The 18,883-nt window shown below is 41.1% G+C and overlaps 1 protein-coding gene across 1 annotated transcript; it reads right to left on the bottom strand.

The window, feature by feature from the left end:
* Positions 1–6,767: 6,767 nt before the first annotated feature.
* larp6a (La ribonucleoprotein 6, translational regulator a) lies at positions 6,768–17,469 on the bottom strand. The gene is made up of 3 exons (XM_038282623.1): positions 16,721–17,469; positions 10,593–10,791; positions 6,768–8,753 (listed from the first exon to the last, which is right to left on the bottom strand). The coding sequence occupies exons 1-3, from the start codon at positions 17,431–17,433 to the stop codon at positions 7,656–7,658; spliced, it is 2,010 nt and encodes a 669-aa protein (XP_038138551.1). The 5' UTR covers positions 17,434–17,469; the 3' UTR covers positions 6,768–7,655.
* Positions 17,470–18,883: the final 1,414 nt, after the last annotated feature.

The raw sequence follows: 18,883 nt of genomic DNA, 5'->3' as shown, positions 1-18,883 counted from the left end.
ATAGTAACTAGCCATTTTGCAGCTTCATCAAAGCCTCTCGCATCACTAGACATGTCCTCATATTGTTGATATTATTGGTTTAAATGTAGGCTGTGTATTTAATTTACTTTATTATTGAATTTAATCCAACTACTTCTGTGCTGTTCAGGGTTTCTAACCTTTCACATTTTAAACTAATAATTAGTGACACATTCAGCTGTTGGAAAATGATGCTGTGCATGGTTCTTAAATTTTTAATAATTGGTTCCTAAAAGTCCTTGGATTTGATGGTGACTAAGATGTGGGAACCTTGTATTAAGGAATGATCTTTTCTAGCTTAGCGTGTGCAGGGTGTCAACTTGTAGAAAATTAAACTTCTCTACCAACATTTCTCTTTTTTCCCCCACTTAATGTTAATTTTCCAGAAACTGAAGGTTTGAATGAATCTGTATTATACAGTTTCCTGTTCTTTCTGATTTATGTTAATTAGGATTTAAGGTAATATTCATTCAGACATGCATTAAGTTCCTTATTCCTACAGATTTAAGAACAAGCAGCCTGATCAATGCAGCAAAGCAGAAACAACCTGAGAGGATACCTCAGTATCTGAATCTGTTGGGTTTTTACCTTTGCTCTACATGTTTTCCAGCAACTTCTTGTATTTGTGTCGCCTTTTTCAATTGGCTGCCTCCCTTTGAGCCTGGGAAGGGGCTCCTCCCTAATTCCAGTTCCTCAACGCTGACCCCGCCCCCTCACAGATACCACTGCTTCCTCCCCCAGACTGATGCAAGGACATTGCAAATTATCTAAGGCGAGGAGCTCACTGCTCTGCAAACAGGCACAATTCTTATTTCTTTTTTTTTTGTAAGATTTGTGTTTTAGACTCAAACATGCTCTGATTATTACTGTAATTACACTAAAAGGATGATGATTGCAAACCCATAACAAAAGGATTAAATAGTTGGGGGGCGAAAGTACAGCCTAATTTATAGTGATATAAGCCTGAACTGCCAGAAGAGCTATTATTTTTTTCTTTAGATGTAATCTAATCACCTCATCTTACCAATTATGTCTGGAAATAAAAGCCAGTCCAGGCTAAATAACTCCTACAGCAAAAAAACCCTGTTTTTTCAGTTTATATTGAATACTTAGATGTTTTCCTCAATTAGAAATAATAGCTAAAATCAGGGTTTCAGTTCCATCTCTCATCAACATTTAAAGTTGCATGTTTTATGTAACCCTTTGAAGGATAATTATATTAAACTTAATCAAAGATCATTATTTGAATCCACACCCCCCCTAGTATTATTCCATTAGTCTTAGCCGTAGAAAATAAAAGAGGAAGGAGGAAAAAGAAGCAGTGCTCTCATGACTTCCTAATTTTGAATTGCTAATAATGCAAAGAGAACAAAAGTTTATTCATCTTTCTGTTACGCAATCCCACTCAGACGTGTTTGTGAGTTTCAGAGCAGGGGTCCTGACCCTCAGTTTGCAGCTCTCCTATAACGTTCTCTCTTGCAGGAGCTCATAAACCTAACACTCAGAGTGGATAAGCAACAAGCTTCCACCACACGAATTTAAAAGGCTTCCAACTGTGCGCTTCCTTTCACTTTTGGGGCGGTTGCTAAGGAGAATGTGGTTCCCTATGAGTCTATGGAACAAATTACAGCTCCCAACAGAGGAATAATTAATAAAAGTACACGCCAGCCTTTTATCTTTGCTTAGTTTGGACTCACAAAGGAGTAATTATATTCACACTAATCAGAGTGGACCAAAAACAAAAAGCCATGCAATTTTACCTAAACTGACTAATATGAAACCACTCAGATTTTAACTATGCTTTTATTATATCCCCCTCCCTGTGATCTGCTGCCTTTTCATAAAGGTGTGATGAGCGATTCACATCCAAACACCTATATGCAAAGATGACAAAGCGCTTAATTGTCCATGAAAAAATGAGGAACATTTGGGGTTAAAATAAACAAACATTTGGAGACCATTCTGAATGCCTCTCTGCAGTCGGCCCTAAAAAGAGAAAAGTTCAACATAAATGCAGCGAGATCCAGATGAATACAAAAGGAAAAACCTGCTATAGTCCTCAAAAGAAAACAAACCCAGACAGAAGCCCAATTTAGCCTCATTTTCTAAACAACAAGTACCCAATCCAATACAAACCTCAATTCAACTGAAGAGCTGCGCTCGGCCTGTAAACTGCAGCTCTCTGAATAGGGGATGATCAAGCCAGACCAAACACGTAGCCTCAAAGATACAATCCACATAACAGGTTTAAATGAGACAAAATATAAATCATTGGAAAACTTGTTCCAACTCTTAATAACTTGAAGAAACTCAAACGAACTGAACTCTTATGGGAATGAAAGAAGGGTGCAACCTATTCTTACTTTAAAGCTTTTTTTGATTTTATTAGCGTTCATTGCTAAAACTCTTACCTTACTTATGTCCTGTTCTCAGCTCTTTGGCTGATCCTGCATACTTTGAATCCATTTCAGATCCAAGCGTCTCAACGGACCTTTTCGAATCCAGCTTCTTTTGGTGAAAACAGTTTTGTTTTTACTTTGTCGTGTGTCAACCAATTCAATATTATTGTGATGCTGGCAATGCAACATTATTACAATACTATGAGTATTAAAGAAATAACTATTATTTGGAACCGTTCTAAAAAGCTTCCTTATTAATGCAGGCTGCATTTGTGGCCTAAGGAAAAAAAACTAATATGATGTTGCCCAAATTTGACTTCCATATGCTTTAGGTTATAAACCATAATGTTTTGGGGAGAATAATAAAATGCATACAGCATGTTGAAATAAGAGTATTTAAAAATTGTGTTAAAAATAATAAAAAGGGGTCACTTTATGCATATTGAACTAAATATTGTTTTCTTCCATTTAAATATCAGTTTTTTTGACAGATCTTAAATTTTCTTGAACCAGACCTACTTCCAATTGCCTCAAATTGTAGCTCCTACCTCCTGTTCTTCCTTCAACTTTCGCTGAGTCAACAGAATAGTATCCAGGGAAGGAAAGGAGCTCCTGCCGCTGTGCTGAATCCAGACAGCCTTCAGGCTTACGTCATTTCGTGGCAGACACGCACATGAATGACAATGACCAAATTGGGACTACAGCCTATCGAAAAAGAGCTTAAAAATTACACCAACGTAGGGAATGGCTGAAGCTCTGTTATAAAACTGAAGACTCAAAAGGATGAGGATATTTGAACCAGTCACCAGCGCCGTAACTACCATTGAGGAAACCGAGGTCATGTCCTTGGTATTTTTTTTTATTAATATTTTAAATAGTGATAGATAAGCTAAAAAAAATTACAGTGAAACGGACTGCAGGACGGTAAAATAGGTCCCCCAAAAATATGCGAGGTGTTTTATATTTGAAGAGCCAAGAATAGCATGACTAATAAAAAAAGTAGCTTCAGGGTTTGGGCATCAACACAACACTGTCGCTATAGTAACTGCCACACACAGGTTACATACGCTGTTAGGCTGTGTCCGAATAGAGAGGGGACTATATAGTGGAATTTGTAGTAAACTCAGTTAACTGACCGTTGAGACAGATGATCACTGCTTTTCCATCCTCATTGGTCACATGACTGTTCTGCCTCCTCGCATGGTGCCTGCGCCATCTTGGTGATTTGTCGCTACTGTTGGGTAGTGAAAAGAAATCCCGGAAAATTTCGAATCCACTACTTTTTCATCCACTACACACTCATCTAAAAGGGCGTGACCACCATATAGTGCCCTATATTATGATTAGGGCGGACATTCTGACACAGCTTTAGTGAGTTCCTGAGTCACGGCAATCACCGGAAGAGGAGCACATCAAGCTACTAATGTAGGTGTTGTTGATGCAGTTTAAGTTGTAGATAATGGTGAGAAAAACATGCATTTTCATGAGGAAAGATTTCAGCCCAGCAAAATACTCGGACAGCAAAGGAACATTGAACCAAAGATGATTTAACTGTCGCTACCGATCAGTCAATATCCAGCAGCTGAATCAATATTCATAATGCGATTGATACATTAGCGACGTCTTGAACTGAAAATGAAACGTTTACTCAGCGTTGGTGACTCAGTGTTGGATATTGAATGCAGACAGCACTGAGCAGTGTCAGGAATTGTGTATAAAATAAAATATCCGGTTAATTTTCAAAGTAAAAACTAGTCTGTGGTAACTTTGTAAACTGTTATTTACAGCTGTAATGTTGTAGACTCCTATATTTGTTTGTTTTACATAATGACCTAAATGTGCATATTTTATCTTATTTATTAATTATACTTATTTATAGTTATTTTTACAACTTCATACTTTGACATTGGGCTGCTCTGGAACCTGCAGAACTAATTTCTTTTTATTTCATCTTAATGTGGTGAAATGACGAAATGAACCTTTTGAAAGATGGTGAAATTATATATTGTTTTAATTTCTTTTATTTTAACTTTTGACTGTGTTGATATTCTTCACTAAAGGGAAAACAGGATAATGTGGGAAAGGCCGAGTCAAACAGACCTCCGCTTTGGTCCAAGCAGCAAGAGGAGCAGTGAGGAGAGAAACAGGTAGAGCAGGTACTATGAAGATACTGTATTAATTAGCTGTATATGTTTTAATAGTCAAATGTTTATTGTATGTTATTTGCAGTATTGTGTAAGATGATAGAAATATGGTCAAACACTCTATAACAAGAATGAACAGATTAGGCATCATCATCAACATAATAGTGTAATGAACATCTGAAGGTCTATATTAAATACTGCAGTAAATATGAAGCAACTATTTTCAATTATACTGGATTTTCGTTTTCTGACATTTCTTTTTTTTTTTACGCCAGTAGTGGCTCGTTTTTTCGACAGTAAGCTGACAGGAAAGGGGAAAAGACATGCGTCAAAGGACCACAGGTCGGATTGGAACCTGGGTTGGCTGCGCCGAGGACTAAGGTCTCCGCCCTAACCACCGCTCCACCTGCACGCCCTTTTCTGACACATTTCTAACTGCTTAGACAGAAGTTTCAAAAGAAAGATCACATAAAAATGAAGTTTACAAGTTTATAATGCCTGAAATGTCTAGCAGGGAAGGAACAGAAGTGTTCCGCTTAGCCTAAAGTCAAAATGATGTTGCTTTTTGCCCTTCATCACAAAAAGATGTATTTTTGTTAAACTCCATGAGGTTTGATTGTGGGCAGCCATAAAGCTCCTAGCATTGGCTAGAAATGTCAGCAAGTCTCTGTGCTAACTGAATTAGCACCAAGAAGCTACCTGCTTCTCCTTCCTTTTAGCACCTTTTGGTTAGCAATTATGGCGAATGCAGACACCCTCCGCCGTGGCCAAATGTCCTTACAAATTTGGCCCCAATCCCAATACTCACACTAAGCCCCACTATAAAACCTGCACTTGGAGGAAGAACACTTAAGGGTCCGAGTCCACAGCTCCCCGTTTTTACTAAGTACTAATTCAGACCTTTCATAACTTATTTTAATTGGAGTTTATGTTTTCATAGTTTTAAGAAAATGTATCTAAATCTCTTTAAAAAACAACTTAAACTGTCAATGTAGAATCTGTGAGCAAATTAAACATTTGAAATATCATTCATGATTAATCAATTATGTAATGCAAGAGCAGAACACAGATGCAGCAAATACAGGCAATTCTTTCCTTTTTAATTGAACAAAATTTATCAGCTTCTTTAAAATTTCCTCAAACATGTTTTCGGTTTGGCTTTTTAAATTGGGTTTCTTCATCTCTTGGAGGAATGGGCCATTTGGTACTTTTTGATATATTAAGTGGTATTTGAGTAAATGCTGAATAAGTATTTGACAGATTAATAATTAAATCATGCATTTATTGGCAAGTATGCATCATAAATATTTCCATTTCGTTTGGGAAGGTTAATGAAATGTGATGAATTTAAACAGTCATCTTAATTGAAATTTAAGGGCTGAGATATGGCTTTGCATGTTTTATTGGATCTAAGGTTATGCTTATTTAGGTTTGTAAATAATAAAAAAAAAATCTCTAAACATAAATCTTAAACTCATCCTCTGATCAACAAAACCAGAGGTTCTGGAGAATTGAATGGATGTGGATGTTTTACAAGGAATTTAATGTTCATCAAATTCAAATGGCAAAGCACAGGAGCTTAATCTGCCCATTTGCACTTTTTTTTGTTTTTTTAAAACGTCACATGCACCAATAAATTGTGGGCAATTCACTTCACTGAAGCCCACCTTGATGCAGGGTTATCTCAAGTGTGAATCAAGGGTATATAGGGGGTGAGTGGGGCAAAAGAGTGATCTGGAGGACTTGGACACACTTTGCACCCTCAGCAGGAACATGCAATGAAGTACGCAAGGGCAGGAGTGCGGGAATTTGGCTTTGAATTACTCCGATCGAGCCCTTGGTTCCAGAAAGACCAATTACCCAGGGAAGGAGGCCATTTCAACGCTAGCAGGCATGTAGAAATGAGCTTTACAGAATCTGAACTCGCCCTCATTCATCAAAACGCGTACCAATATACTCCCCTTAACAGATCCACCTTTCAGTTTGTCAGACAAGGAAAAGTTTTAAAATGATTTATCATTTTCCTAAAATAAGGAAATTTACAAAAACCTGACATTTAAATGGAAGCATGTACTCTTTATCCCCAATGCATGTCAGAAAGGCAGTTAAGTATAATTTCTGTTCCCACACAAAAGCTCTGACAAGCATTTAAGAAAAATTGAGCTTGTTTTGCTGATTTTTTTTCAAATAAAGAAAAAAGTCAAACTGCAGTTTCAGTGATTTATTTGTACAATAGGAATTTTAGTGTACAAATACCCCAGCTCTGAAGTGAAGGCAAATCCCCGCCCCCCCCCTCAAACACATGAGAGCATCAATCCCTCCTGACCCGAATCTCCCTCAAAACCCCACTTTGGGCTTAGACTGGAAAAAAACAAAGCTAAAATAATATAAATAAAGCAGCTGCCTGCTAAACACGCGCAGGGCTTAGAGGAGATCCCTACAAAACGCCAAAAGCATGTTGAACATAATGAAATAAAAATAATAAAAACTGAACCAAACCAAAACGTGATGTTTATCCGGTTATGGCAGTGGAGCTGGTATGGCCTCAATTCAAACAGCTTTTGAAAAACAGAATTTATGCTCGACAAATACAGAAAAGGCATATGGTGATATCCAGGTCCATGTGCCCATATGCCACTCCAACATCCACATGTCATCCAACAGACGATGTTGCAAACTTTTACACTGGACAAGAGTTTACGCTGAAAAAGCAAAAGGTGTTCTTTCTCTAGCTCAACTCAAAGAGAAGAAGTTTAGAGAGAAATGGAGGCATTGTGGTCCCTTACAGATGCCACAAAGGGACCATGTCGCAATGAGGGGCAACAAGGTTCCTTTCAATGGCATCCGTCTTTCTCTCAAAGCCATAATCAGTTTACATTCACTTTCTTTTCCATTGGTAATCCTCTAACATTACCATGGTAACACAAAATGTTGTATAAAAATATAACAGACTGAAAACTGATGCACTCAACAAAAATATATCTACACACAGTCTCAAATGTAGGAGGGGAGCTGAGCAGCAAGGCCAGGAACCTCACAATTTTGATTTTTTTTCTGGGATTTGGATGGGAAAGCATCAACTTGTGTCGTGTTATCAAGTTTGCGTGGCGGCAGTCTTTCCCCTCTCAGCAACAGTGACTCCATGAAAGCCACGGGTTCCATCAGGACCCCTTGGCAGCCTCATTACACCTGGCGGCAGCCCGTCAGCATTCTGGATTTTTCGCCCCAGCATGGGGCTGCCGACCGGACTGCTCTCTTGAGACGCCACCTGCTTGCGCCGCTGAACCCACGGGCTCCCTGAAGGGGTCAGGCTACTGTCCGAGGAGTAGTCTGCCCACCGGCGCCCAGCTTCAGGGCTTAGCCTACCATCGCTAGCCAAAGGAGACTTGTGGGTGTGGGATGCTTTGCGCTGAGGACAGGGGCTGGCTCGGGGGCTGGACCATGGGCTGTTACGAGGCGATATACCAGGACTCAGATGATTGTTCTGGAAGCTGATGCCAGCAGTGGTAGGGCTTAGCTTGTTGCAGGATTGGGACTTTCTTGCCAGCCTGGGTGAAGTGGGGGTGCTTTCCGTCTCCGATGAGCTGCATGCAGAGTCATCGCCATGGTACTGAAGCTCTCGGACTCTGCTGTTGAGAGAGCGACTTTTTCGCATCCCCCCCTCTTCCCGAGGTCGCTCTTTGGGTACCTTTTTCTTTGGTGGCTTTGTTCCAATCAAGACCACTTTCAACCCCAGCGAACTGGTTCCTCCATCCTCCCCCCCTACAGCCTCATTGGCTTTTACAGCAGCCTCCACTTCCTCAAACTCCACAATCGCACACTCCTCATTGCCTAGCTGAGCGTAGCGCCCACTCAGCCTTTTCAGATCTGCCGGCAGGTCCTTCCCTGGCTTTAAGACTCTTACTGAGGCAATGGCTCCGTACGTCCCAAATGCTTTGAGCAGCAGCTTCATCAGCTGCTCCTGCTGAGTGGCTCCTCCCTCATTGCTTCCATTATCCTTAGTGATAGCAGCCAGCTCGGGCCACTTCTGCAAGTCACTCAGCAGTAGCATGCGGCTGGGCAATGATTCGCTGGCAAAGACCGGTACAGCTGATTTGCGGCGCACCTTTCGCCCCTCGTCATTGAGCTCAAGGATTTTGGAGTGTTTTAGTGCATAGGCAGTTGTTCTCCAGTCACGAGTCAAGTGTTTAACCTGCAATGAGACAAAATCTACATAAGCAAGAACAGAGATCCTTTTGACTTTTAAAATTGGTCCAACAGACATTCTCATCTTTATACTTAAAGGTGCAGTCATATTATTTGAACTATTTCTGAAACTATACTCTACCAACTCACTGGTTGCATAAAATGTTTTAAATGAAAAATTATGACATCCTACTGGCAATCAGACGTTTTATTCCAAGTTAAAAAGAGCTTGAGTTGCGCTAGGAAAACAGCCCGACTTATACTGGAGCTAAAGCTCGGGAAGCAGTTTGAAGTCCTATACCTCATTTACACTACCCTTGAAAAACCGTGCAGAGACCGGTCCGAGCTCAGTAACTGGTATAACTTATCGTGTGTAAATGGAAAGCAAACTGAACTGAACCGAGCTAGACACAACCGAACCGAGCTAACTGCAGACCAGTTCCAGAGGTGGGCTCGGCTTTTTCCTGGCTCGGTTCTCTGATAACAAGAGCGCATGAGCAGAACGCATCATCTCCGTCTGGCTGCACATCGCGATTCACACTCCATTCCAGTAGGTGGCGGTAATGCCCCTCCAGAAACAGAAGAAGAAGAACAACAACTTCTTCAACTATAAACAACAATCGAAATCTTCTCCACGCAAAATTTTAAATAATGGCATTTTAAATAACACCGAAGTACAGCAATAATAATCAAGCATAACTTTCTGAATGTGACGGGCGTCGCCATTTTAATTTGCTCGATTCCCTCCTACTTCGTCTTCTTCTTCTTGTGTTTTATGGTGGTTGGCAAATAACTTTTGGTGCATTACCGCCACCAACTGCTTGATTTCCTCCTTTAATACTGGCAGTAATACCGCAGATCGTCACTAGGAGGCGAGGAATCGAGATAGCGTGATGTGTAAACGGTCGTCAGAACCGAGCTCGGCCTGGTTAACTGATCCGAGCTCGGACCGGTCTCGACACCGTTTTTCAAGGGTAGTGTAAATGGGGTACTAGTTAATAGACATGCGAGAACATATCCTGGCTGAGAATGCTACAAGAGTTAGCAGTGCTAAGCCCCATCCTCCCCCCCCCACCAGACATTACAGCAAGGTGGGGACGCATCTAGCAGCTGTGTCATCGGCCACTCTCTAGCTTTCTTGTAGTTCAGCGGTACTGCCAGTAGTCTGCCCATGTCTGTTTATGTCAGCCCATGGCACCCGGTGCTGAGGTTCTATTTATGCTCAAAAAGGACGATCATAACACTATCAGAACAGGCATCGAGTATATAGCCTTATCTTTTAATGATCAGCTGGATTTCGGTCCTTTTAGATTAGGCTTATACCTTGATAATCTACCTTTATGCATTGTTGTTCTTACACTTCAGTTCTTCCTCAGTCCAAATTAGCCATGTTTAGCCTAGTGAGATATTCCGGCATAAACAGATGGAAACAATTACAAGCCAACCAATATGCATGAGCCTAAAGTAGCACCTGCTGTTGTGAATCAATGTGAGAACATCATTATAAAAAAAACAGCCATGGGTAGTCACGCTGACACTAGAAACATCCAGTCACACAATCAGCCTCTGTGTCAAACGGAAATACAAACAAGAAAAAAAAAAAAAAAAGCTCTTTCGAGATGCTTTCATTAAATGTTAGAAATGCAAATTGCGGTTGGATGTCTCACTTTGGAACTTGAGAACAAAGAAAACGTTTTCATTAAATGTATAAAAATAGCCTGCAGCGGGGTATTTAGCATGTTAGAGACACATAGTAACTCTGCTCATTATAGCCTTGTTAGCCATCTACCTTAGAGGTTTGCTTATTCAAATGATATCGCTGGTGAATGTTTGCAGTCATGGTTACCTTTTTGAACGAGGTGAGCAGCTTGACACTAACAAACCCCAGTTTATTGCGTCTGACGTGTTTAAGCAGGAAGGCGTCGTGCTCCAGGTTCTCATCAGACAGGTAGTACTCGATCTGAGTGACCAGCTTTTGGATGAGCTCCGTATCTGGGGGCTGCCAGCTCTCCTCCTCCAACTCCCCTCCACTGGTGCCTGCACCACTGTGTGTGGGAAGAGAACATGGATCACAGTCGGGAGATTAGCTGAGAAATTTAAGTGTTTCAATGTTTCAAACTAAAGCACCCACATCACAACTGTTGCACGCTTCTTTAAGACGATAAACCAGAGGCTTACAAATGTTTGGAAGAGAAGCAGCTTCATTCTGACATTTCTCTCTAAACCAACCAGCGACTTCCTGCTTCCCCCTCCTACTTTCACATTTTTCCTTACAGCCGTCAACAAGCTGGGGCTCGGTGCCTTAGAACCAGACCTCATGTCCAAATCCATGAAGTCCTGAAACTGCCAAGGGCCCTCCATCTGAAGGGAGCAGTCACAGACTCTCCCTCCCACAGAGAATATGGTGGTTCAACATATCAACCTCAATAATAAAAAAAGCTTCATTAAGATTGTTCATTTCTTTAACCTTTAACCACAATTTATATATGTTAAGATATTGTGTAAATACTAAATATCAACTAGCCTCATCTTAATCTAAGCTACTTATTTGGGTTCCAACAGTTGAACATGACAAAAAACCTGGCATCTAACTGAACCATAGATCTTCTAGATCCAATCTCTACATTTCTATAATCCCATATTTTTATTATCTGCACGACTTTTTCTTTAAATGATATTCTTTACATGACTGGTTTAAAATTGTGCATGTCAGTAGTTAATCAGTAGTTATAGTTGAGAACTTTTAGCTCACAATCCCTATTGGTGTTCCACAGGGACCCATTTTAGCCCCCCATTTGATTCATAATCCATTTAGTTTTTCGGGGAATGTGCTTTTGACACCCAGCTCTGCAAAGCTACAAAAACTGATTCACACCCCCCAAAACCAGTTTTTCTTCAATGAGCTACAGTCACATCTTTAAATTACTATTATAGATCTATTATGATTTTACAACTCCAATCTATGGAGTGACTTTTGCACCATTATTGTTGCAAGCAAAGAACACATTTTGTAAATTTAAATGTGAAAAAATGCAACCCAAAAATTAAATTTAAAACTGCTTACAATCCCATCCAAATTAAATTTTTTGTTGCATTTCACAGATCACATTCTCTTAACTTCAATGCATATAGAAAAGATGGTGCTTGATGCACACATTGACGGTTTTAGTCATAAGTATCCATGTAGACCTCCAGAAATGGGTCTTCACTCCTCACTTCAGAGCAAAGCCCCAGAAGTGAAGCTAATCTAATCTATAAAATGAAATAAAAAAAAAGCTATTCTTAAAACTCAATCTAAGACAGAAATCTAAAGTAATTAAATTTGAAAATATTAAATAGATGTAAAAAAAAAAATAATTCCCCTCACTGAAAACCAGTTTATAAAACATGTTCTTGCTCGCATCAATGATGAAACAAAATTACCTCCATATATTTCTCTGCTTTTATGCAAATTACTTTTGTTTTTTTTCCCCTCCCTCCTTACCTACAGAGAGGTTTAGTGCTTTAAAGGTACACTATGCAACCGGTGTTGATTTTCCAGTGAGGCTCCCTCCAGAGGGCGGAAGTAAAAGTGCACTGTCGTAAATATGCTCAGCTGTTCTCCTGGTTTCTCCGTCAAGCCAGGCGCGGTTGTTTTGAGCTTAGCAGCGAATGACTAACGCTGCGTTCACACTGGATGTAGCTGGCGCGACAGAAGCAGCGAGTTTACATGCAAAGGTCCCGCAGCGCGTTTTGAGCTGCAGGCGCTGCACGTCTGAGCGGCTGCAGCAGCGCGTCGGGTGCGTTTAACGCAGGGAGAGAGACACAGCGCTGATGATCACTCCTCTTAAACAGTTTATTGACGCCTAAATTAACTTAAAAGGCAGAAATCTGCCGGCAGAATATGCAGTTTGGATTATTTAGATGAAAAACACCTACCAGCTGCCTCGGTGAACCGCTGCTGATGAAGGGATCCATACTGTCGGCGCATCCCTGGTATGTGGGGGTCTGAGCGGCTCCGACAGAAAAAATATTGAAGGCAGGATAATAATCTGGATGAACTGACTGCACTGATTACGTTTTCAGGTGTATTTTCTCACTTAAAAACATATTAAAACTACTTTATTCCCACTGATCACAGCAAATATAGCTGCAAGGCAGAGAAAGGATAGTGAAGCTCCGCCCACCGCGCGTCAGACACACTTTTGCAGCCAGAGCAGCAAAACTGCTTCAGCCGCGCGTCAGTACTAACTGGTACAAGCAGCAAAAATGAAGCAGCAGATGCGATTTTGCTGCTTTTGCTGCGTGAACGTAGCATAACTGCACAAAGATTGCCACTGTGCTTGCAACGAGAATGCTTTTAACTGGGGGGTGTAGCAGTTCTCGCCGTAAAGCAAGACTGACTCTCACGAGACTTCTGAGCCTGTGGGTGCGGGTCGGTGCTCCTGCAGTTGCAAGTGCAGTATTTCCCCCACAGACCACCAGGGCGGCCGAGAATACCTTTGTTCAACCTGAAATGACTCATTTAATCATCCATAACGTTATGGAACACATTAATTAACTGAAAAATGTTGCATAGTGTCCCTTTAATTCATGTCAATTGTAACTTTCCCTACATTTACAACAACGTAAAACACATTACCCACTTTTGTACTATAAAACTTTGATGCCTTTTAATAGACACTGCTTAATGTTTAAGTTTTTAATTCCAACATTTCACAGAGGGTCTTGTAATGTACCTTTAAAAAAAAAAAAAAGTGCAATCAGTTCTCATCTGACAGGCAGGACTATATGTGGGTTCATTTTTGACCCAGTTATTTCCTCATACATTAATGCATACTCTCGCTCACATTACAATATATCTTGCACTATATAGATTAGCTCTGTAAAAACATGATCAGTCTCCAAAAATCATCAGCTGTCTATATAAAAAACTAAAATAAAAATCAGATGGCTGATCATTTCCTAAAATGTTTTAAGGTAAAACAGAATCTAGTTGGTCAAAAAAAAGTGTGTGCCAGAGATCAGAATTCAAAAGACTTCTAGAAACCCAGGAATGATTTAGGATTCAGACCAGAGATGGCAAAAGTACTCACTTTCCGTACTTGAGTAAAAGTACAGATACTTGTGTTAAAAAATACTCTGGTAAAAGTGGAAGTACTGATTAAACTTCTTTACTCAAGTAAAAGTAACAAAGTACAGGCTTGTAAATTTACTTAAAGTATAAAAGTAAAAACCACTTTTTTCATGCCGTTGCCTACATTTTAAATGGATGTCTGCCAATAGGACTAGATCTCCGTTGTGTTCATTTTCAATCATCTCGTCGTCCATGCTACTATGCTAACGCCACCGCCACCAAGCTGCAATGATTTGCCGCCAATGAATACCGCCGAATCTGTTGATTCATCTTGTAGTGGTGCGTCAAATGCAACGTAGATTCCCATCCAATTAGATTGAATTTGGTATTGATGACGTGAAAAATAATAACGGTAACTCCATTAAAATGATTCAAAACTAAAGTAACGAGACAATTTTTAAAATGTAAGGAGTAGAAGTAAAAAGTCGCCATAAAAATAAGTAGTAAAGTAAAGTAAATATATCAGAAAAATCTACTTGAGTACAGTAACGAAGTATTTGTACTTCGTTACTTCCCATCTCTGATTCAGACCCAACATTCACATGCATCCCAAAGTAGGAGATCTTGAAGATTTTCAATAGTTGTTACTCAGAGGGAAATGTTTACATTATGGTATATAGTTTCATTACACAGAATGTCTAACATGTACATGTCTAACCTTCATGTCTTGTAATAAAGCTTAAAAACAGTAACGAGAGCTCTCAAAATTAAATTGCATGAGATCATACAACATTTTTTATAAGGAGCTGACGTGTTAGAAGAAGCAGTCCTCAGGTCATCTGGATGTTGGGTCTGTTGTTGCCTCATCTTCCTGTTGACTTCCTGGTCAGGCCAGTTTGCTCCTCCAGACTTTGTGACTATTATTTACTGATTGTTGCAAACTTTACTTGCATCTGAAAAGCAGACCTCAGACCACTGAGACTCCGGTTCTTCTCTTCCGCCCAGATAACAGTTCTGATGTGTCTGTCAGACTCCACTCTATGGAGCTTCCTTATATTCCCGAATCTATCAAAAGACCGTGGTCATCTGTTGCTGGGGCACATTTTCCTACCTCACTTTGTCCTTCTACTTAACTTTCCATGAAAATACGTCATAAACAATCAGCTTTTTTAGCAAAAGCATCAGAATGCACCAAATTTTGAGAACAGACCTTAAACCTTTACTCTGTAATGAATCTGTATACTATTCATTTTATTATCTGAAATAAGTGAAAATATTTCAGTTTTTTTTAGAAGAACAATCAGCCTACTACTGTTTTAAAATCATAGAATTAAGGGTTTAGAATCAAAACCAGACAAACCGAGGAATGGTGGTTGAAAAAAAAGAAAAAGATTTATGTTCAGAATGACTTCTGTTATTGTGCTTTTTCTGGCATCAAATCAGCCAAATCGCTGCTTCCAGAGTGATAAAAAAAAGAAGCAGTTTGCTTTGAAAAAAATAAAAATCAGCTCTGATGCCAAATAGTTCTTTGTTGGACATGAAACATCCTAAAAAAGAGGTTTAGGTAAAATAGTTTATTTTGCAGCTCTGGAACAAACATGTTAAAACAAAAACAAAACAGGAGTGTGCCAAAAATAATGACAAATATTCTCACCCTTAGCCTCTCTAAATTCTCCTTAGGTGTGAGTGTGTGCATGAATGATGGTCCTGTTTGTCTCTGTGTCGCCCTGCGATGGACTGGCGATCCGTCCAGGATGGACCCCGCCTCTCGCCCGTAGACAGCTGGAGATAGACACCCCTCACAACCCCAGCTGGGATAAAGCGTGTCAGAAAATGGATGGATGGATATTCTCACCCTTAATTCAGAACTAAAAACAAAACTTGTCACATGTCTTCTTTTTAGACATTGCATTTTCTGCCATTTATGAAAAAAATGAATCTTATTTACATTTATGGTTTGTCTTCTATTTCAACTGCTCCTTTTCCCTGGACATTAAATTACCCAATCAGTGCTACACAGTTTAACTTCCCTAAAACCAACTTCTTCATCATCATCATCATGTAGCTGATGTTATGGCCCCAAGCCCACCGGGACCGAAGCAGAGTACTCCTGTAGATTGGAGTGAGGGGCTGAATGAAATTTGTGCATGACTCATCACCTCCTCCCTCCTTCACACACCCCCCTTCAATCAGCTTCCCAGCAGACTGACCATGCAGCCAGGGACCCACATCCACAGGACTTCTGAAACATGCAGCCTCTAGTATTCAAAAGTCATGCTGAATATCTGAATTTAACCCTTATTTCTAATCAAACTGAAACAGATTATCTAAAGGAATGCTGTAGTAATCAGTTTATCATGAGCAGAGATCTGTTTTCCAACCTGTGAGTAAAAACAAAACGCCTGGAGTAAAGCCTGACCCATCTTAACCTTTGGCTTACCCTATCCACCACACACTGACTCACTGTTTTGCGCGCACAGAGTGGGGACCTTATAGACCAGAGGATAAAAATAGCCAGCCATGACGCAGGGGAATTAGATTAAAGCGAAGGCTGCCGTCCTTCCAGACTCAGGTGTCTGTTTTACAGCCTTGGAAACACTTCCCGGTAATAGTGGTAAAACCCATCAGGTGCGTCTGAGGAAACCATGTCAGAGTGGGTTAACGCGGCTTTGTTTTGCCGTCACAGGGACACCACACCTGTCGGAATGTCAGTTTCTTTTGTTCTGCTTTTGTTTTGTGTGTTTTCTTAAACATTTGACAAAACAAGATTAAGGCTCCTCCACTTTAACAGCTGATCAGCTTTCATTACATCCATTATTCCACCTCCAGCTGAAGTCAGAGTGGTTGTTAGGGAGGAACTTCACATGTTTACGTGAATTCTTAAACCCAATCACGCATATGGAGCAGTAAAGTCCTACCTTGATTTGTCGTGCCTTCCCAGCTCGTCCTCGCTGCAGCTCCCTCGGAGGCATTCCACATTCCCGGCTCGCTCCTCATCAGGCTCCTCGTCCTCCGCCGCCTGGATCGCCACCGTGATGGTCACCGTCCCAATCTCCTGGGAGTGCTGGTCCACGGTGATGATCTCATCAACGCTCTGGTCCGCGTGTGCATCCGTCGGGTTCGCGCCGGGGACCCCGCTCATGTTGCTCCAGCCGGGTCCCTCCCGGTCCGGGGTGGCAGCGGCTCCCTGGAAGCTTCTAATCTGGGTCGGCTCTAAGGCGCGGGCAGGACGCGGAATGCGCAAAGCCGATCGATGCTTCTTCGGACAGCAGCGATAGCGGAGAAAGACCCAGGGGGCTCCAAGGACGCGCTCCACGGCTCGCCAGAGAGCCCCGATCCAGATCCGAGCCGCCGGAGGGCCCTGAAGTGTAGCGGGGCTTATAGCGGCCAGCGAGACGCAGCCTGGACCTGATGAGAGCGAGGGGCTGGAGCCTCCTTCTGCTGCTGCCGCTGCTACCCTCACTTCCTCATATGTAAGAGGCTTTTTGCTTTTGAAACGAGCTCTCGGATTGGGCCGCTGCAGCGCGTCTTCACAGTCATTCCCAACCCACAGGCAAGAGCTGACACAAAGCCAAGAAGGAGGCAGGAGGAAGGAGAGGCAGCGCATGAAGGCGTTCACTAAAGCCTGCATATTTCTGTCTGTCGTGCTTCACTCACACTAACTTATTTGTTTTTCTCCCCCCCACCCCACTGGACATTCACAGTGTTTTCTGTTTCTGAGAAAGACACGCGTGTCCCGGTCGGCCTTCTCTAAGTAGAGCACAGCTTTCACGCGTTTCTGTTTAATTGGGAAAAAGGCAGCGATGAGGCCGAACCTTTGGCTGACGGCGTTAATTGGATAATTGGCATTTATCCCCTGGCCCCGCGTGGAGGGAAGTTTGCGCACGTGCACAATAATAAGAGTCACAGAGCCAATATAAAAGAAAGAAAGAAAGTCTGGGATAAGATAACTTTCAATAACAACGTAGATTTCTAAATAATGTCATTCGTTTTTTTTATTTGTGTTTATTGTCAACCAATAGATACATGAGAGAATGGAAGTTTTGAAATGAATAGTAATTAATAAGTTAGAAAAGCACAACTATGCAACAATACAGGTAATAATCACTAACTCACAAATTTCAGAATCTGAATCACTAATTTAATTCAGTTTATTTAGCGCCAATTCACAACACAAGTCATCTCAAGACTCTTTACAGTTTAACCAGATCATCCAGTCAAATTGATTCAAAGTTTTCTATGTAAAGAAAACCAATGCAATCCCTTAAACTAATCATAGCCTACTTGTAGCGACAGTGGAGAGGAAAAACTCCCTGTTAACAGGAAGAAACCTCCAGCAGAACCAGGCTCAGTGTGAGCGGCCATCTGCCGAGGCCCACTGGGGTTCAAGGAGACAGAAGCAGAGATAGAAAAAGCAGCTGTAAAAGGACTAATTATGAATATGAATCAAAAAATTTACCAATAGGAATTGAAAATGTATGATTGCAATTCACTATTTTATGCTTATGAATAAAGAAATTATGAACATGAGTCACAAATTTACAAGTGCAAATGTATAATTTATTTAACCCTTTATAAGCCAAGTTAGCGTTTTTGATCACTTGCATACCCATGGGCGGTTCTAGACAGGGGCCAACGGGGGCCAGTGCCCCTGCAGATCATGTCCTGGTCCCTGTTGTGGCCCCTGTACAGAAGACATAATACTAAAATTCTAATGATGATACGTGCTGGAACAGACATGGTTACTGATAGGTCCTTTGGATCTGTTTAAGTTTTTTTTCTTTACAAATTCTGTTTTACTAATGATTTAAAGCTACAGTGTGTAATTTTCAGCGACATCTAACGTCCAGACTGCAGACCGCAGTCCCCACCGCTTCTCCCCCCAACAGTACGGCGAGCGTTACGGGACAAAATGTCTTCCACGACGTCCACATCACCTACCTTCTCAAGTGATGAGGTTTGTTTACATAGATAATTTTAATACTGCCATCTATTGTTCAGTACCGTCTCAGTTCATCTCTCTCAACTTGCCGTAGTTACTTTCGAGCGTAATGGGCGATCTCGCAATCGCTAGTTTGTTG

This window comes from Cyprinodon tularosa, unplaced genomic scaffold, assembly GCF_016077235.1.
Source record: "Cyprinodon tularosa strain WSP-4 unplaced genomic scaffold, ASM1607723v1 ctg186, whole genome shotgun sequence".
NCBI classification, from domain to species: Eukaryota; Metazoa; Chordata; class Actinopteri; order Cyprinodontiformes; family Cyprinodontidae; genus Cyprinodon; species Cyprinodon tularosa.
The sequence above is the reverse complement of the archived record's forward strand: the minus strand, read 5'-3'. Positions and strand labels throughout refer to the sequence as shown.